This window comes from Phyllobates terribilis, unplaced genomic scaffold (genome assembly GCF_046119375.1).
Source record: "Phyllobates terribilis strain yellow unplaced genomic scaffold, ASM4611937v1 Scaffold_1__5_contigs__length_1240528914, whole genome shotgun sequence".
Lineage (NCBI taxonomy): Eukaryota > Metazoa > Chordata > Amphibia > Anura > Dendrobatidae > Phyllobates > Phyllobates terribilis.
Window position 1 is genome coordinate 876,556,856 of NW_027362761.1, and position 16,920 is coordinate 876,573,775.

The following is a 16,920-nucleotide window of genomic DNA, read 5'->3' on the forward strand; positions in this document are numbered from 1 at the left end:
ACATGGCACACAGCACACAGGACATGGCACATAGGATACCGGACCCAGCGCACAGGACATGACACACAGGACATGGCACAGAGCACGTAGGACATGACAGAGAGCACACAGGACATGACTCATAGAACAGAGCACACAAGACACAGCAGACAGGACACAGAACATGGCACATAGGATACAGGACCCAGCGCACAGGACATGGCAGAGAGCCCACAGGACACAGCACACAGCACACGGCACATAACCCACAGGACATGGCAGAGAGCACACAGGACATGGCGCATAGATCAGACCACACAGGACACAGCAGACAGGACACAGGACATGGCACATAGGATACCGGACCCAGCGCACATGACACGGCACATAGCCCACAGGACATAGCAGAGAGCCCACACCACACAGCACACAGGACATGGCACATAGAATAGAGTCCACTTGACAAGGCACATAGCACACAGGACTTGGCACATAGCACAGAGGATATGGCACACAGGGCATGGCACATAGCCCACAGGACATAGCTGAGAGCACACACCACACAGCACACAGGACATGGCACATAGAAAAGAGTCCACTTGACAAGGCACTTGGCACATAGCAGAGGATAAGGCACACAGGGCATGGCACAGAGGACCCAGCACACAGGGCATGGCACAGAGGACCCAGCACACAGGGCATGGCACAGAGGACCCAGCACACAGGATATGGCACAGAGCACACAGGGCATGGCACAGAGGACCCAGCACACAGGATATGGCACAGAGCACACAGGTGACTTCAGCTGCCCCCGGTAGGCAGTGTGTAAGGACCGTGTCCGCTCCCCGGTGTGTGGGCGCTGAGGGAGATGGAGCCTGAGGAGAAGGTGCGGGTGACGTGCTGGCTCTGAGGGTGTGTAGTGCGCGGCTCAGCCGGCTCCTCCTTGCACACAGCCCAGGGAGGGAGCGGAGCTGAGAAGTGTCAGACGGCTGCTCCCCACAGGGAACCGCACGGACACACACTGCGGGCTGCTGCGGGGAAGCCAGGGCTCCTCCACCTGTTTGCCCCCACCTGCTGTGTGCCCCCCACACCTGGCACAGCTCGGGCACTGACGGGAACTACTTATCCTTCAAATAGCCATGGAACTAGCTGTGAAGTTCATCATTGCCTGCTCCCTGTACCTGTATGCTGCCGGGGACTACGACGGAAGGTAAGCTGCTGCCAGCACCCGAGGAGGACTACAATGCCCAGCACGTCCCTTCTGCTACATGTCGTGGTGGAGTATAAGGTTGCAGGACCTTGATGTGTAAGTCTGTAATTGTTCTGGAGGCTGGAACTTCTCCTGAAGGTGTATGGATAGATAGATAGATAGGTAATGATATACTTATGACATTGGTGTGCTTACTCATGACATTGATATACTTGTTAATGACATTGGTGTACATACTAATGACATTGATCTACTTATGACATTGGTGTACTTACTAATCACATTGATCTACTTACTAATAACATTGGTGTACTTACTAATGACATTGATATTCTTACTAATGGCATTGGAGTGCTTGTTATTGACTTTGGTGTACTTACTAATGACATTGATATACTTACTAATGACATTGGTGTACTTGTTAACGACATTGGTATACTTACTAATGACATTGTACTTGTTAATTAATGACTTTGGTATACTTACTAATGACATTGGTATACTTACTAATGACATTGGTGTACTTGTTAATGACGTTGGTATACTTACTAATGACATTGGTGTACCTGTTAATGGCTTTGGTATACTTACTAATGACATTGGTGTACTTGTTAATGGCTTTGGTATACTTACTAATGTCATTGGTGTACTTGTGAATGACTTTGGTATACTTACTAATGACATTGGTGTATTTATGACATTGGCGTACTTGTTAATGACATTGGTACTCGGGCACAATCAGGTAACCCCCCCCCCCCTTTCTGGGGGGGCAGCGATGTCTACCCCGGTGTCAGTATATGATCCCTCTCCAGTCTCTGAGCACAGCAGTGCAGCTTCCATCCAGCACATTGTAAGGACGCAGTCATAGGAGATTGTGCAATATTTGGCCATGGGACACTTTTCCTAGGAGAGTAACTTATTACTCCATGCATGGGGTTATGTGATTAAGGATAGACGTAAGATCTTGTCTGGTAGATCTTCCCTTGCCCTCAGCTGTACAGACACTTCTAACTTCTCCATGTTCCCTTCTGTAGTGATCTGTGCAGGAGACATCAGCTTCTTCATCAGCCAGTGGCAGGTGCCACCTTGTAGTGTCCAGGACACCCTGTCTGATCCCATAGCACAGGTCACACCTAGTAGAACTGGCCAGGGATAGTAGAGGGAAGATAAGGCTGAGGGTGAAGGTGTGTCTGAGTCAGTCCTCCTGGCAGATGTGTGTGTGGAATGAGGCGTGCAGATGTGTTGACAGATAGGACACCTGCAGGTTCTGGGGGTTGTAGTCATTAAGGAACAACTAACTCCTCCGGGATAGATTCCTATGAGCTTCTTGTGTTCTCAGTCCTCTAAATGTCTTTAGTTTTAGCTGTCAACATTCTGGTCTCTTTAAATTCCTAGTGATACTACCACTGTAAGGAAACACAAGAAGGTTAGCAGAAGCTAGGAGAAAGTAGAAAACGCCTGGTTGTTGAGATTACAATGGACATGCACCCATTCCTTATCATTAAAATAATGTACAATTCCATCTATACTTGGAAGGTGAGGGTTAACAGAGTTAAAGGAGTGATGCATCTTATGCTATGTGCACACTGAGTCTTTTTTGCTGAGTTTTCGGAGCAGAAACTCCCTAAAGGTTTTTAAGGAGTTTTGAGCTGGATTTGTAGAATTTCTGCTTGGTTCCTGCTCCTAAAAAATACCCAAAATCTGATCTTTTGACATCCTGTGTAATCCCTGGGGCTCAAACTTACTCCAATTCCCAAAACTAAGTGTCTAAACTTGTTCAGCACGATTCTCCTACACATTGGAAAGAAAGTGTAATTTACACCAGTGGTGATATGACTAACATGTTCGAGAAAGAGGTTTAGAGACTGGAGCTAGAACCACAGCTTCACACCCATTCTAAAAAAATATGGACCCTAAGGTCTCCATTGACCTACCACATGTCAGAAGCAGATTACACTGTGTTCCAAATTATTATGCAAATAATATTTTCTCAGATTTTCCCAAATTATCTATATGAATTGCAGTCATTGTAATTTTCCAGTGAAATAACTATTAGAGTACAATTGAAAGGTTTTTGTACAAACTGCCTATGATAACAGTATATTTAAAAAAAAAAAATAAAAAACTCAAACTGCACTCAAAATGCATGTTCCAAATTATTATGCACAGCAGAGTTTTCAACCTTTTCATTTTAATAAAGAACAAAAAAATGGTCATTTTTGAAATTATAAGCATTAGCAGGTTATTACAAACTGAAATCAAACCGTTTTCAACTCAAAACTTTATTCAAGGTGATGTTACATTTGCACATAGGACCCCTTGTTCGAAAGGAGCTTCTGAACTCTCTCGTCCATTGAATTTGTCAGGTTTTGGATGGTTTCTGCTTTAATTGTTTTGCATGAGGACAGAATACCCTCCCAGAGCTGTTGCTTAGATGTGAACTGCCTCCCGCCATCATAGACACTCCTTTTGATGATGCTCCAGAGGTTCTCAATGGGGTTGAGGTCAGGGGAGCATGGGTGCCACACAATAAGTTTGGCCCCTTTTATGCCCATAGCAGCCAGAGATGCAGATGTATTATGTGCAGCATGAGACGGGGCATTATCATGCATGAAATGATCTCGATGGTCCAGATGGATGGAGTGGAGGATGGCTGGTTGATGGACACCCCATGCAAACACAGCTACGGCGCTAACAAGGAGGAGGTGGAGTAATGTTTTGGGCTGGAATCATGGGGAGAGAGATTGTCGGCCCCTTTAGGATCCCTGAAGGGGTAAAGATGAACTCCATAATGTATGTTGAGTTTCTCAAACAGCACTTCCTTCCGTGGTTCAAGAAGAAGAACCGTGCATTCCGCAGCAAGATCATTTTCATGCATGATAATGCCCCGTCTCATGCTGCACATAACACATCTGCATCTCTGGCTGCTATGGGCATAAAAGGGGACAAACTTATGGTGTGGCACCCATGCTCCCCTGACCTCAACCCCATTGAGAACCTCTGGAGCCTCATCAAAAGGAGTGTCTATGATGGCGGGAGGCAGTTCACATCTAAGCAACAGCTCTGGGAGGGTATTCTGTCCTCATGCAAAACAATTGGAAGCAGAAACCATCCAAAACCTGACAAATTCAATGGACGAGAGAGTTCAGAAGCTCCTTTCGAACAAGGGGTCCTATGTGCAAATGTAACATCACCTACAATAAAGTTTTGAGTTGAAAACTGTTTGATTTCAGTTTGTAATAACCTGCTAATGCTTATAATTTCAAAAATGACCTTTTTTTTTTCTTTATTAAAATGAAAAGGTTGAAAACTCTGCTGTGCATAATAATTTGGAACATGCATTTTGAGTGCAGTTTGAGTTTTTTATTTTTTAAAAAATATACTGTTATCATAGGCAGTTTGTACAAAAACCTTTCAGTTGTACTCTAATAGTTATTTGACTGGAAAATTACAATGACTGCAATTCATATAGGTAATTTGGGAAAATCTGAGAAAATATTATTTGCATAATAATTTGGAACACAGTGTATATTTCCTTTAAAATAGAGCTTCTATTGCTAAACCTTTATAGATGTCAAGTAGTTTAACCCACCAATAATGCCTAGACCAACATCATAAAGTGGTGTCCAACCCTTAAAAATTTGACTCATATCTTGTTATTCACACTCCTGAATTGAAAAGGTTCAATTTTTTGGTATAAAAATGACACTTGCCAAAATGTATGACTTTCTCACCTGTTTAGTATGTCTTAGCCCCTTAAATGTGCTGTGGATCAGTAGTGGTCTAAGTCCTGAGACCCCCACCGATCGTTCATAAAATCACAAGCGTGCTCAGCAGGCTGAGGTTTTGCACAGAGCCATATAGAAGCCAATAAAGTTCCCCCAAATCTCTGTTTCCCTAATCTCTATCAATATGACCTGCGAATATAGAGAAATTCTGGTTAGGTGAAGCCAAAGCTGAAGTTGTCCTTTAAGATGTACAGTGCATGTGCAAGAAGTGCAGACATATTGACCTGGTTATGTGTCTACTGTCTGTAAAAAAATGGCTAATATGCTGAACATTTTATGTCTGGGTTTATCTGTATACCTGCCTCCTAAAGGTGTTCCCTGCCAGCTACTCTGTCACTGCCATCATTTTCCTGCAATGGGTTATCGCAGGTGGCACACCTAATGAAATAGAAGCATTGCAGGCGGCACACATAATAACTTTTGGATCTTGCAGGTGGCACTGTTATACCATGTGAAGTTTAGGAGCCTGACCTATAAAGGATACATTTGTTAGGAAGCCTCTGAGCAGTTTGTGTCTGGCTGAGGAGCATTGTCTGAGCAATAAGCTTCTCCTTTTGCCCTGGCTTAGGATATTGTTACAGTCTTCATCCGTAATAAGGACAGTATATTGTTTGCTGTCAGTCAAGTGTAAACCCAGAAAACGGAAATTAGCTAAATATGATGGAACACTGATAGTTACCAGATAGCAGGGATTTTCTGCTTTTTAGTAACAGTATCACATTCAGTTGGACACTCAGCGCTTGGTCTGGATTGCTCTTATTAAGTCCATTCTAGACATTTTGGTCATCAGTGAAAAGAACCATAAGGAATATGTGACCACAAAGGCATGAGGAAATGGTCTGCAAATGACAAAATAAGTTCACATCACCTGGCATAAATGCAAAAAGTAACATGGAGGGACCATGGTTGGAGATGGAGACGGCACAAATACATGGAACCCTACACCATCTGGAATGACGTAGTGCTGACACCTTACTTCATGATAATAATATGACTCATTCTGTAATGGTTATTCACCTGAAACGGGTTCATTCACAGGACACCCTGCTGGATCATGAGCCATGGAGCCTAGAGTCCATCAATCTGTCCACCCGTCCAGCTTCCTTCCTGCACCTGCTTGGGTTCCATGCATTTTCCAGCCAAGGTGAAATATTGGTTTCTTGTTAGGCTTTGCTTTATTTATTTTTACATATTCTTTTATTGCTTCCCTCTGGTGAATGTTTAGATTGGCTTTAGTTTTTTTTTAACTGGGCCAATACAAAAATAAAGGATATCGAGGGGATGAGCTCTGACAGCACAATAATACTGTACGTATTGATTGAGAAGGCAAAAATAGGTGGATCACATTCGGAGCATTGGCAAAGCTTTTTCATCCATAGCTACTAGTGTTGCGCGAATGTGCTCGGATAAGGTGTTATTCGAGCACGCTCAAGTCCTAACTGAGTGTCTTCGGCATGCTCATCTGATATGTTTGCATCGCCACAGATGTATGTCTCACGGCTTTTAGACAGCGGCAACACATGCCGGGATTGCCTAACAAACAAGCAATCTCTGCATGTGCTGCGGCTGTCTAACAGCCGCGAGATATGCAGCCAGTGGCGACGCGGACGTATATGACGAGCACGCTGAAGACACTTGGTTAGGACTCAAGCATGCTCGCATAACACCTTATCCGAGCACGTTCGCGCAACACTAAATAGATTTAAAGGGATCACCAGAATTCAAGAAATGATGTATCCACGAACACGTCTCAATAAGCGATTGATGCATGTAACATCCATGTGCTAAGTCAATGGACTTGTATTAGGTAAAACAGTCATCACTACAGTTCATGGTATTATCAATTATACAGTCGTCAGTGACTTTTGGGTTTTCAGAAGCCTCAATATACCCACCTACACCTGCAGTGCTAACTGTTCCCAGAGTGAGGTCATTGGTTTCTTGGCAGCTCCTTTATCAATGTAGTCTTGTTAATGTAATACCTTAAACTACCATGACCTTTCTGATTACCGTGTGCCCGTGATTCTGAAATTAGCTTCTAAGTCAAGATAGCAGATATGTACGCATTTTTCACATAAATATGATTATTTTCAAGACTTTTTATTATGTAAATATATGTAGATTCATGGTGACTTGCATCTTTTTCCTATGGAAAGAAAAAAAAAGAGATTCTATGAAGATTTTATTCTTTTCAACAAAAAGCATTACGGAACAAAAGCATTTCGTACATTGACAAACAGTGTGGACAAGATTATCCATTCACTTCTTAATTCATTTCTAGCTTTAAGCTGTTTCCTAAATACTGGTATTGGGATCAATAACCTACAGAAAACTCATGTCTATGGCTACATTTAGGCCTTATGTATGAAGACTAGGGAAGAGTGGTCTTATTGCCCATAGCAGTCAATCAAGTCTTATAATCTAATAAAATATGAACACTGATTGTTGTTGACAATGACTTTTTCACATATATGTGTGTACATCTCTCTCTCTCTCTATATATATATATATACAGTTATATGAAAAAGTTTGGGCACCCCTATTAATCTTAAGCTTAATGTTTTCTTAAAATTGGTGTTTTTGCAACAGCTATTTCAGTTTGATATATGTAATAACTGTTGGACACAGTAATGTTTCTGCCTTGAAATGAGGTTTATTGTACTAACAGAAAATGTGCTATCTGCATTCAAACAAAATTTGACAGGTGCATAAGTATGGGCACCCTTATCATTTTCTTGTTTTAAATACTCCTACCTACTTTTTACTGACTTACTAAAGCACTTTTTTTGGTTTTGTAACCTCATTGAGCTTTGAATTTCATAGCCAGGTGTATGCAGTCATGAGAAAAGCTACTTAAAGTGGCTACTTGCAAGTTGTTCTCCTGTTTGAATCTCCTCTGAAGAGTGGCATCATGGGCTCCTCAAAACAACTGTCAAATGATCTGAAAACAAAGATTATTCAACATAGTTGTTCAGGAGAAGGATATAAAAAGCTGTCTCAGAGATTTAACCTGTCAGTTTCCACTGTGAGGAACATAGTAAGGAAATGGAAGAACACAGGGACAGTTCTTGTTAAGGCCAGAAGTGGCAGGCCAAGAAAAACATCAGAAAGGCAGAGAAGAAGAATGGTGAGATCAGTCAAGGACAATCCTCAGACCACCTCCAGAGAGCTGCAGCATCAACTTGCTGCAGATGGTGTCACTGTGCATCGGTCAACTATACAACGCACTTTGCACAAGGAGAAGCTGTATGGGAGAGTGATGCGAAAGAAGCCATTTCTGCAAGCACGCCACAAACAGAGTCGGCTGAGGTATGCAAAAGCACATTTGGAGAAGCCAATTTCTTTTTGGAAGAAGGTCCTGTGGACTGATGAAACCAAGATTGAGTTGTTTGGTCATACAAAAAGGCGTTATGCATGGCGTCAAAAAAACACAGCATTCCAAGAAAAACATTTGCTACCCACAGTAAAATTTGGTGGAGGTTCCATCATGCTTTGGGGCTGTGTGGCCAATGCCGGCACCGGGAATCTTGTTAAAGTTGAGGGACGCATGGATTCCACTCAGTATCAGCATATTCTTGACAATAATGTACAAGAATCAGTGATAAGGTTGAAGTTACGCAGGGGATGGATCTTTCAGCAAGACAATGATCCAAAACATCGCTCCAAATCTACTCAGGCATTCATGCAGAGGAACAATTACAATGTTCTGGAATGGCCATCCCAGTCCCCAGACCTGAATATCATTGAACATCTGTGGGATCATTTGAAGAGGGCTGTCCATGCTCGGCGACCATCAAACTTAACTGAACTGGAATTGTTTTGTAAATAGGAATGGTCAAAAATACCTTCATCCAGGATCCAGGAACTCATTAAAAGCTACAGGAAGCGACTAGAGGCTGTTATTTTTGCAAAAGGAGGATCTACTAAATATTAATGTCACTTTTCTGGTGAGGTGCCCATACTTATGCACCTGTCAAATTTTGTTTGAATGCAGATTGCACATTTTCTGTTAGTACAATAAACCTCATTTCAAGGCAGAAACATTACTGTGTCCAACAGTTATTACATATATCAAACTGAAATAGCTGTTGCAAAAACACCAATTTTTATAAAACATTAAGCTTAAGATTAATAGGGGTGCCCAAACTTTTTCATATAACTGTATACACAGTACAGACCAAAAGTTTGGACACACCTTCTCATTTAAAGATTTTTCTGTATTTTCATGACTATGAAAATTGTACATTCACACTGAAGGCATCAAAACTATGAATTAACACATATGGAATTATATACTTAACAAAAAAGTGTGAAACAACAGAAAATATGTCTTATATTCTAGGTTCTTCAGAGTAGCCACCTTTTGCTTTGATGACTGCTTTGCACACTCTTGGCATTCTCTTGATGAGCTTCAAGAGGTAGTCACCGGAAATGGTTTTCACTTCACAGGTGTGCCCTGTCAGGTTTAATAAGTGGGATTTCTTGCCTTATAAATGGGGTTGGGACCATCAGTTGTGTTGTGCAGAAGTCTGGTGGATACACAGCTGATAGTCCTACTGAATAGACTGTTAGCTGCTTTTTTCTTGCCATAATACAAATTCTAAGTAAAGATTAACGAGTGGCCATCATTACTTTAAGAAATGAAGGTCAGTCAGTGCGAAAGATTGGGAAAACTTTGAAAGTGTCCCCAAGTGCAGTTGCAAAAACCATCAAGCGCTACAAAGAAACTGGCTCACATGAGGACCTTCCCAGGAAAGGAAGACCAAGAGTCACCTCTGCTTCTGAGGATAAGTTTATCCGAGTCACCAGCCTCAGAAATCGCAGGTTAACAGCAGCTCAGATTAGAGACCAGGTCAATACCACACAGAGTTCTAGCAGCAGACACATCTCTTCAACAACTGTTAAGAGGAGACTTTGTGCAGCAGGCCTTCATGGTAAAATAGCTGCTAGGAAACCACTGCTAAGGACAGGCAACAAGCCGAAGAGACAAGTTTAGGCTAAAGAACACAAGGAATGGACATTAGACCAGTGGAAATCTGTGCTTTGGTCTGATGAGTGCAAATTTGACATCTTTGGTTCCAACCACCGTGTCTTTGTGCGATGCAGAAAAGCTGAACGGATGGACTCTGCATGCCTGGTTCCCACCGTGAAGCATGGAGGAGGAGGCGTGATGGTGTGGGGGTGCTTTGCTGGTGACACTGTTGGGGATTTATTCAAAATTGAAGGCATACTGAACCAGCATGGCTACTACAGCATCTTGCAGCGGCATGCTATTCCATCCGGTTTGCGTTTAGTTGGACCATCATTTATTTTTCAGCAGGACAATGACCCCAAACACACCTCCAGGCTGTGTTAGGGCTTTTTGACCAAGAACGAGAGTTATGGGGTGCTACGCCAGATGACCTGGCCTCCACAGTCACCAGACCTGAACCCAATCGAGATGGTTTGGGGTGAGCTGGACCGCAGAGTGAAGACAAAAGGGCCAACAAGTACTAAGCATCTCTGGGAACTCCTTCAAGACTGTTGGAAGACCATTTCCGGTGACTACCTCATCAAGAGAATGCCAAGAGTGTGCAAAGCAGTCATCAAAGCAAAAGGTGGCTACTTTGAAGAACCTAGAATATAAGACATATTTTCAGTTGTTTCACACTTTTTTGTTAACTATATAATTCCACATGTGTTAATTCATAGTTTTGATGCCTTCAGTGTGAATGTACAATTTTCATAGTCATGAAAATACAGAAAAATCTTTAAATGAGGTGTGTCCAAACTTTTGGTCTGTACTGTATGTGTGTGTGTATATATATATATATGTATATATAGTCTATTTGAGACATACTTGGCAGCTTATATATATATATATATATATATATGTTGCCACATTTTTCTCAAATAGACACAAAGGGCCTTGCATATATTCATGTGCATGTGTGTATTGTAGGAAAGCAGAAGGTAAGGTGCTGAATGGCAGGTATATGTCACCGAAGCGGCTGGCATCGGTCATATAAAGCCTGTACCAGTAGCACTAGGTTACTGAGAGGGTTTCTATTTGACTGGATTTTGTGTACGGGATTTGAAAGAAACCAAAAGAGCCTGGGTGGGGAAGGTCTCTCCCATACGCTCCCATACTCCAGTCCAGATCTTACAGGCATAATGACAGGCAGCTGGTTAGCTTAGCAGAGTGTGTTGTGGTGAAGCTGGAGAAAGACTGTCAATGGTGGTGTCAAGCAAGTTGTGGGAAAGACTTAGTGCAACACAAAGGGAAGAGGGAAAGGAAGCCCAGACTCTAGGGAAAGGGGGGAGTGGAGACCTCCTGGCTGATAGAATAACTCCCTGTTTCCCCTAATGTCCCTATATTGGCTCTTCACCAATCGCCGCACGCGTTCCTCGTCCTGTCTTTCCCTTGCATTTGGCTAAGGCTAGGCAAGGGAGGAGATGAGCACTAGTCGATCCCCACTGACACTAAAGACAAGAAGTGGGGACAAACAAAGGGGAATTGCTTAGCTTTAGATGACTCCAGACAACTGCGCACACGTCCTCAACACCAGAGAGGAAGAAGTACTGCTCTTCCTCAAGCTTTCACAAGGAGTAATGAATATCGCCGGCACCTCCCTCTGGAACACAGCAGGTATTTATACACCCAGGGAAGGGTGTTAATTAGCCAGAGGAAGGTAGCCGCTGGGTCCTAGAGACAGCCTCTAAGAAGATGTCTGCAATGCCAAACGTAAAGATCCCTTGCAACCCACTGCAGGGCGATTGTCTGTCACTTCTAACACACCCGTGACAGTACCCCCCATCCCTCTATGAGTGGCCTCCGAACACTTAGGACCGGATTTCTCAGGATAAGAGGTGTGGAATAAACGAACCAACCTGGGAGCATTCACCTCTGATGCTGAAACCCACATCCTCTCCTCTGGAGCACAACCCTTTCAGTGCATCAAGTATTGTAGAGAACGACGTTGGAGACGAGAATCTGCAATCCTCGAAACCTGGAACTCCAGATTATCATCAACCATTACTGGGGGTGGTGGTAGAGGTGAGGGCTCAAGAGGTTCCACATACTTCTTGAGTAAGGACCTATGCAACACTTTGTGGACCTTAAGGGCCTTGGGAAGTTCTAGATGAAACGCTGCTGGGTTAATGACGGCGGTTATTTTATAGGGACCAATAAACCTAGGTCCCAGCTTCCAAGAAGGAACTTTCAATCTTATATTCCTGATAGATAACCACACAAAGTCATTCCCATTCAGGTCCGGACCTGGCAAGCATTTTCTGTCAGCCATTCGTTTATACCTGTCTCCCATGATCTTTAAATTACTCAGAACACCCTGCCATACCGAGGAGAGCGATGATGCAAACCGTTCCTCCTCAGGAACTCCTGAAGCTCCTCCCCCACTAAAGGTACCAAACTGTGGGTGATAACCTAACCGTATGCTCCGAAGAACGGTGAGCTGCCAGTGGATTCTTGATAATGATTATTAACCCCTTTACAACCCAAGGTGGTTTGCACGTTAATGACCAGGCCAATTTTTACAATTCTGACCACTGTCACTTTATGAGGTAATTACTCTGGAACGCTTCAACGGATCCCCCTGATTCTGAGATCTTTTTTTCGTGACATATTGTATTTCATGTTTGTGGTAAAATTTCTTCGATATCACTTGCGTTTATTTGTGAAAAAATGGAAATTTGGTGAAAATTTTGAAAATTTTGCAATTTTCAAAATTTTAATTTTTATTCCCTTAAATCAGAGAGATATGTCACACAAAATAGTTAATAAACAACATTTCCCACATGTCTACTTTACATCAGCACAATTTTGGAACCAAATTTTTTTTTATTAGGGAGCTATAAGGGTTTAAAGTTGATCAGCGATTTCTCATTTTTCCAACAAAATTTACAAAACCATTTTTTTAGTGACCACATCATGTTTGAAGTCACTTTGAGGGGTCTTTATGACAGAAAATACCCAAAAGTGACACCATTCTAAAAACTGCACCCCGCAAGGTGCTCAAAACCACATTCAAGAACTTTATTAACCCTTCAGGTGCTTCACAGTAATTTTTGGAATGTGGAAGAAAAAAATTAACATTTAACTTTTTTCACAAAAATGTTACTTTAGACCCAAGTTTTTTTATTTTCGCAGGGGTAACAGGAAAAATTGGACCCCAAAATTTATTGTGCAATTTCCCCTGGGCACGCAGATACCCCATTTGTGGGGAAAAATTACTGTTTGGGCGCACGGCAGGGTTCGGAAGGGAAGGAGCACCATTTGACTTTTTGATTGTAAAATTTGCTTGAATAATGAGCGGACGCCATTTTGCGTTTGGAGAGCCCCTGATGTGCCTAAACAGTGGAAACCACCCACAAGTGACACCATTTTGGAAACTAGACCCCTCAGGGAACTTATCTAGATGTGTGGTGAGCATCTTGAACCCCCAGGTGCTTCACAGAAGTTTATAACATTGAGCCGTAAAAATACAATTTTCACATTTTTCCCACAAAAATGTTTTTCAGCCCCCACTTTTGCATTTTCATAAGGGTAACAGAAGAAATTGCACTATGCAGTTTGTTGTGCAATTTCTCTTGAGTTAGCAGATACCCCATATGTGGGGGAAAACCACTGTTTGGACGCACGGCAGGGTTCGGAAGGGAAAGAGCGCCATTTGACTTTTTGATTATAAAATTTGCTTGAATAATTATCAGATGTGCCCCTGATGTGCCTAAACAGTGGAAACCCCCCACAAGTGACACCATTTTTGAAACTAGACCCCTCAGGGAACTTATCTAGATGTGTGGTGAGCACCTTGAACCCCCAAGTCCTTTGCAGAAGTTTATAACATGGAGCCGTAAAAATAAAAAAATCAAACTTTTTCCCCAAAAATCCCCAATTTTTTTTATTTTCACAAGGGTAAGAGGAGAAAATGGGCCCCAAAAACTTTTGTGTAATTTCTCCTGAGTACGCCAATACCCCATATGTGGGGAAAATACAGTGTTTAGGCGCACGGCTGAGTTCAGAAGGGAAGGAGCACTGTGTGACTTTTTGAACGCAAAATCGGCTGGAATCGAGACCGGACGCCATGTTGCGTTTGGAGAGCCCCTGATGTGCCTAAATAGTGGAAACCCCCACAAGTAACCCCATTTTGGAAACTACACCCCTCAATGATTTTATCAAGGGGTATAGTGAACATTTTGAACCCAGAGGTATGACACGGAATTTGATAACATTAGGTCATCATATTGAATAAGTTGTCATTAGTCTTGAGCGCAAGTGCTCACTACCTGAGTTTGCATCGGGTACTTAGGTATTCACCATGTATCGCGGGTGCTCTAGTCCCCGCCCGCATGTTTCACGGTTATTAGACACCCAAAAAAAAACATGCGGGGATTGCTTGTGCATGGCAGGCAATCCCCGCAAGGTTTTTTTGGCCGCGAAGCATATGGGGCGGAGACTCGAGCACCCGCGATACTCAATGCATACCAGAGCACCCGATGCAAACTCAAGTAGCGAGCACTTGCTCAACACTAGTTGCCATATCGTCATCTTTTTTTTTTTTTACTTTTGAAAAAAAAACAACCCTAACACCAACCCCAGCCCTAGCGTTTATTTTTTACGCCGTTCCTAGTGCCGTATAAGTGATTAGGCGACCTTATTCTTCGGGTCGGTGCGACTACAGAGATACCAGAATGATATCGGGCTTTTATGATTGACAGCTGTCACACACTAAAAGACACATATTTTGTAAAATCTAGTTTTTGCATCGCCATATTTTGAGAGCTATAATTTTTCCATATTGTGGCCGACAGAGTCATGTGACAGCTTGTTTTTTGCGGGATGACTTGACGTTGTTATTGGTGCCATTTTCAGGCATGTGACATTTTTTGATCGCTTTCTATTCCGGTTTTTGGAAGGCAGAATAAACAAAAACCAACAATTCAGGAATTGTTTTTTCTTAATTTTTTTATTCTGCTCTGCGTGTGGTAAAATTGATAAGGTAGCTTTATTCTTCGGGTCAGTACGTTTACGGCGGTACCACATTTATATTGTTTTTCTATGTTTTGGCGCTTTTACACAATAAAAGCTATTTTATGTAAAAAAATATTTTTTTGTATTGCTTTATTCTGAGAGCTATAACTTTTTTATTTTTCAGCTGATGGAGCTGTATGGTGGCTTACTTTTTGCGGGACGAGATTACGTTTTCAGCGGTACCATTTTTATTTATATTCGTCTTTTTGATCGCGTGTTATTCCATTTTTTGTTTGGCAGTATGATGATAAAGCATTGTTTTTTGCTTCGTTTTTTATTTTATTTTTTTACCGTGTTCACTGAAGGGGTTAACTCGTGGGACAATTTTATAGGTCAGGTCGTTCCGGACGCGGCGATACCAAATATGTGTACTTTTATTGTTTGTTTTGTTTTTTCATAATATTTATTGATGGGTACATTATATTTTTATTTTTTGTGGATTATCTTGTTTTATTTTTTATTAAATATTTTTCCAACTTTTTTTTTTTTTTTTTTCACTTTCTGACAGTTTTTTTATTTGTTTACTTTGTCCCACTATGGGACTTTCACTTTTTTTATTCTGATCGCCTGCATAGCATAGGAATGGAGCTCTGTAACTGAACCCAGGGGAGAAAGGAAAAAAAAAGGCCTACACCCAAAAACACACAGAGAAAAAAACAAAACAAAGTGTCAATGTCAAGCAAGTTGTGGGAAAGACTTAGTGCAACACTTAGTGCAACACAAAGGGAAGAAGGAAAGGAAGCCCAGACTATAGGGAAAGGGGGGAGTGGAGACCTCCTGGCTGATAGAATATCACCCTGTCTCCCCTAACATCCCTATATTGGCTCTTCACCAATCGCAAACAAAGGGGAATTGCTTAGCTTTAGACGACTCCACACAGCTGCGCACACGTCCTCAACACCAGAGAGAAAGAGGTACTACTCATGCTCAAGTCTTCACAAGGAGTAACGAATATCGCCGGCACCTCCCTCTGGAACACAGCAGGTATTTATACACCCAGACTAGGGTGTTAATTAGCCAGAGGAAGGTAGCCGCTGGGTCCTAGAGACAGCCTCTAAGAAGATGTCTGCAATGCCAAACATAAAGATCCCCTGCAACCTACTGCAGGGCGATTGTCTGTCACTTCTGACACACCCGTGACAGTACCCCCCCTCCCTCTTCGAGTGGCCTCCGGACACTTATGTCATAAGGTCATATGTAGACCACACTGCCCATGGTTTTTTTAGGGGTAGAACAATGAATTTTTTAAAAAAGTTTTCTGTTTGCTGTGTTGAATAAAGTACCAAATATAATTAATTACTGTATGACTATTTCATGTAATTTCTATAATTTAACAAAGGGAGGAATTATTGATGTTTTTGATTTGATTGGGTTACTCCTTGTGCATAGTTATTGGATCTATGTATCCATTTTTTTCTAATTAGCCTCTAAGAAGATGCAATGCCAAACGTAGAGATCTCCTGCAACCCACTGCAGGGCGACTGTCTGTCAATTATGACACACCCATGACAGGTGGACAGTCTATGCTAGAGCCTGAAAAGTGTCTGGAATACCAAATTAGTGAGACCGTTTTAATTTACTTTTTTTTGATTTGTCATGGGTTCAGGCACAAGAAACCTTCCAGGAGATTTGCCAAATCTTTAAGGTCTCCCCTTTTTCCTGGGGCCTTCATTACCGAAACAGGTATCCTACAATAAATATATACACTATGACAATAAATGCCTTGTTTTAAAGGAGGTTTAAATTATTAAAAGTTATATCTAATCTCTAGGATAGGGAATTACTGTTTACTGGGGGTCCAGCTGCTCTGCACAGCCCTGATGGGATAATTGGGCAAACTGTGTTCAGAGCCCTAGAGATCAGTGAGTTATAGGATACTGTTAATCATGAAAAACCCTTTAATGCAAGTAGATTTT

General features: G+C 42.1%; 1 protein-coding gene across 5 annotated transcripts in view; it reads left to right on the top strand.

The window, feature by feature from the left end:
* The first annotated feature begins 908 nt into the window (after nt 1–908).
* NPNT (nephronectin) overlaps nt 909–16,920 on the top strand; it is a 116,875-nt gene continuing 100,863 nt past the window's right edge. For 3 of the 5 annotated variants that reach the window (XM_073639564.1, XM_073639556.1, XM_073639582.1), the window contains exon 1: nt 910–1,189. In XM_073639564.1, coding sequence (XP_073495665.1) covers nt 1,119–1,189 — 71 coding nt within the window. In that variant the 5' untranslated portion in view covers nt 910–1,118. Of the gene's footprint in view, nt 1,190–16,920 lie in introns of all 5 variants that reach the window. The other 2 variants (XM_073639546.1, XM_073639574.1) reach the window with 1 other exon arrangement.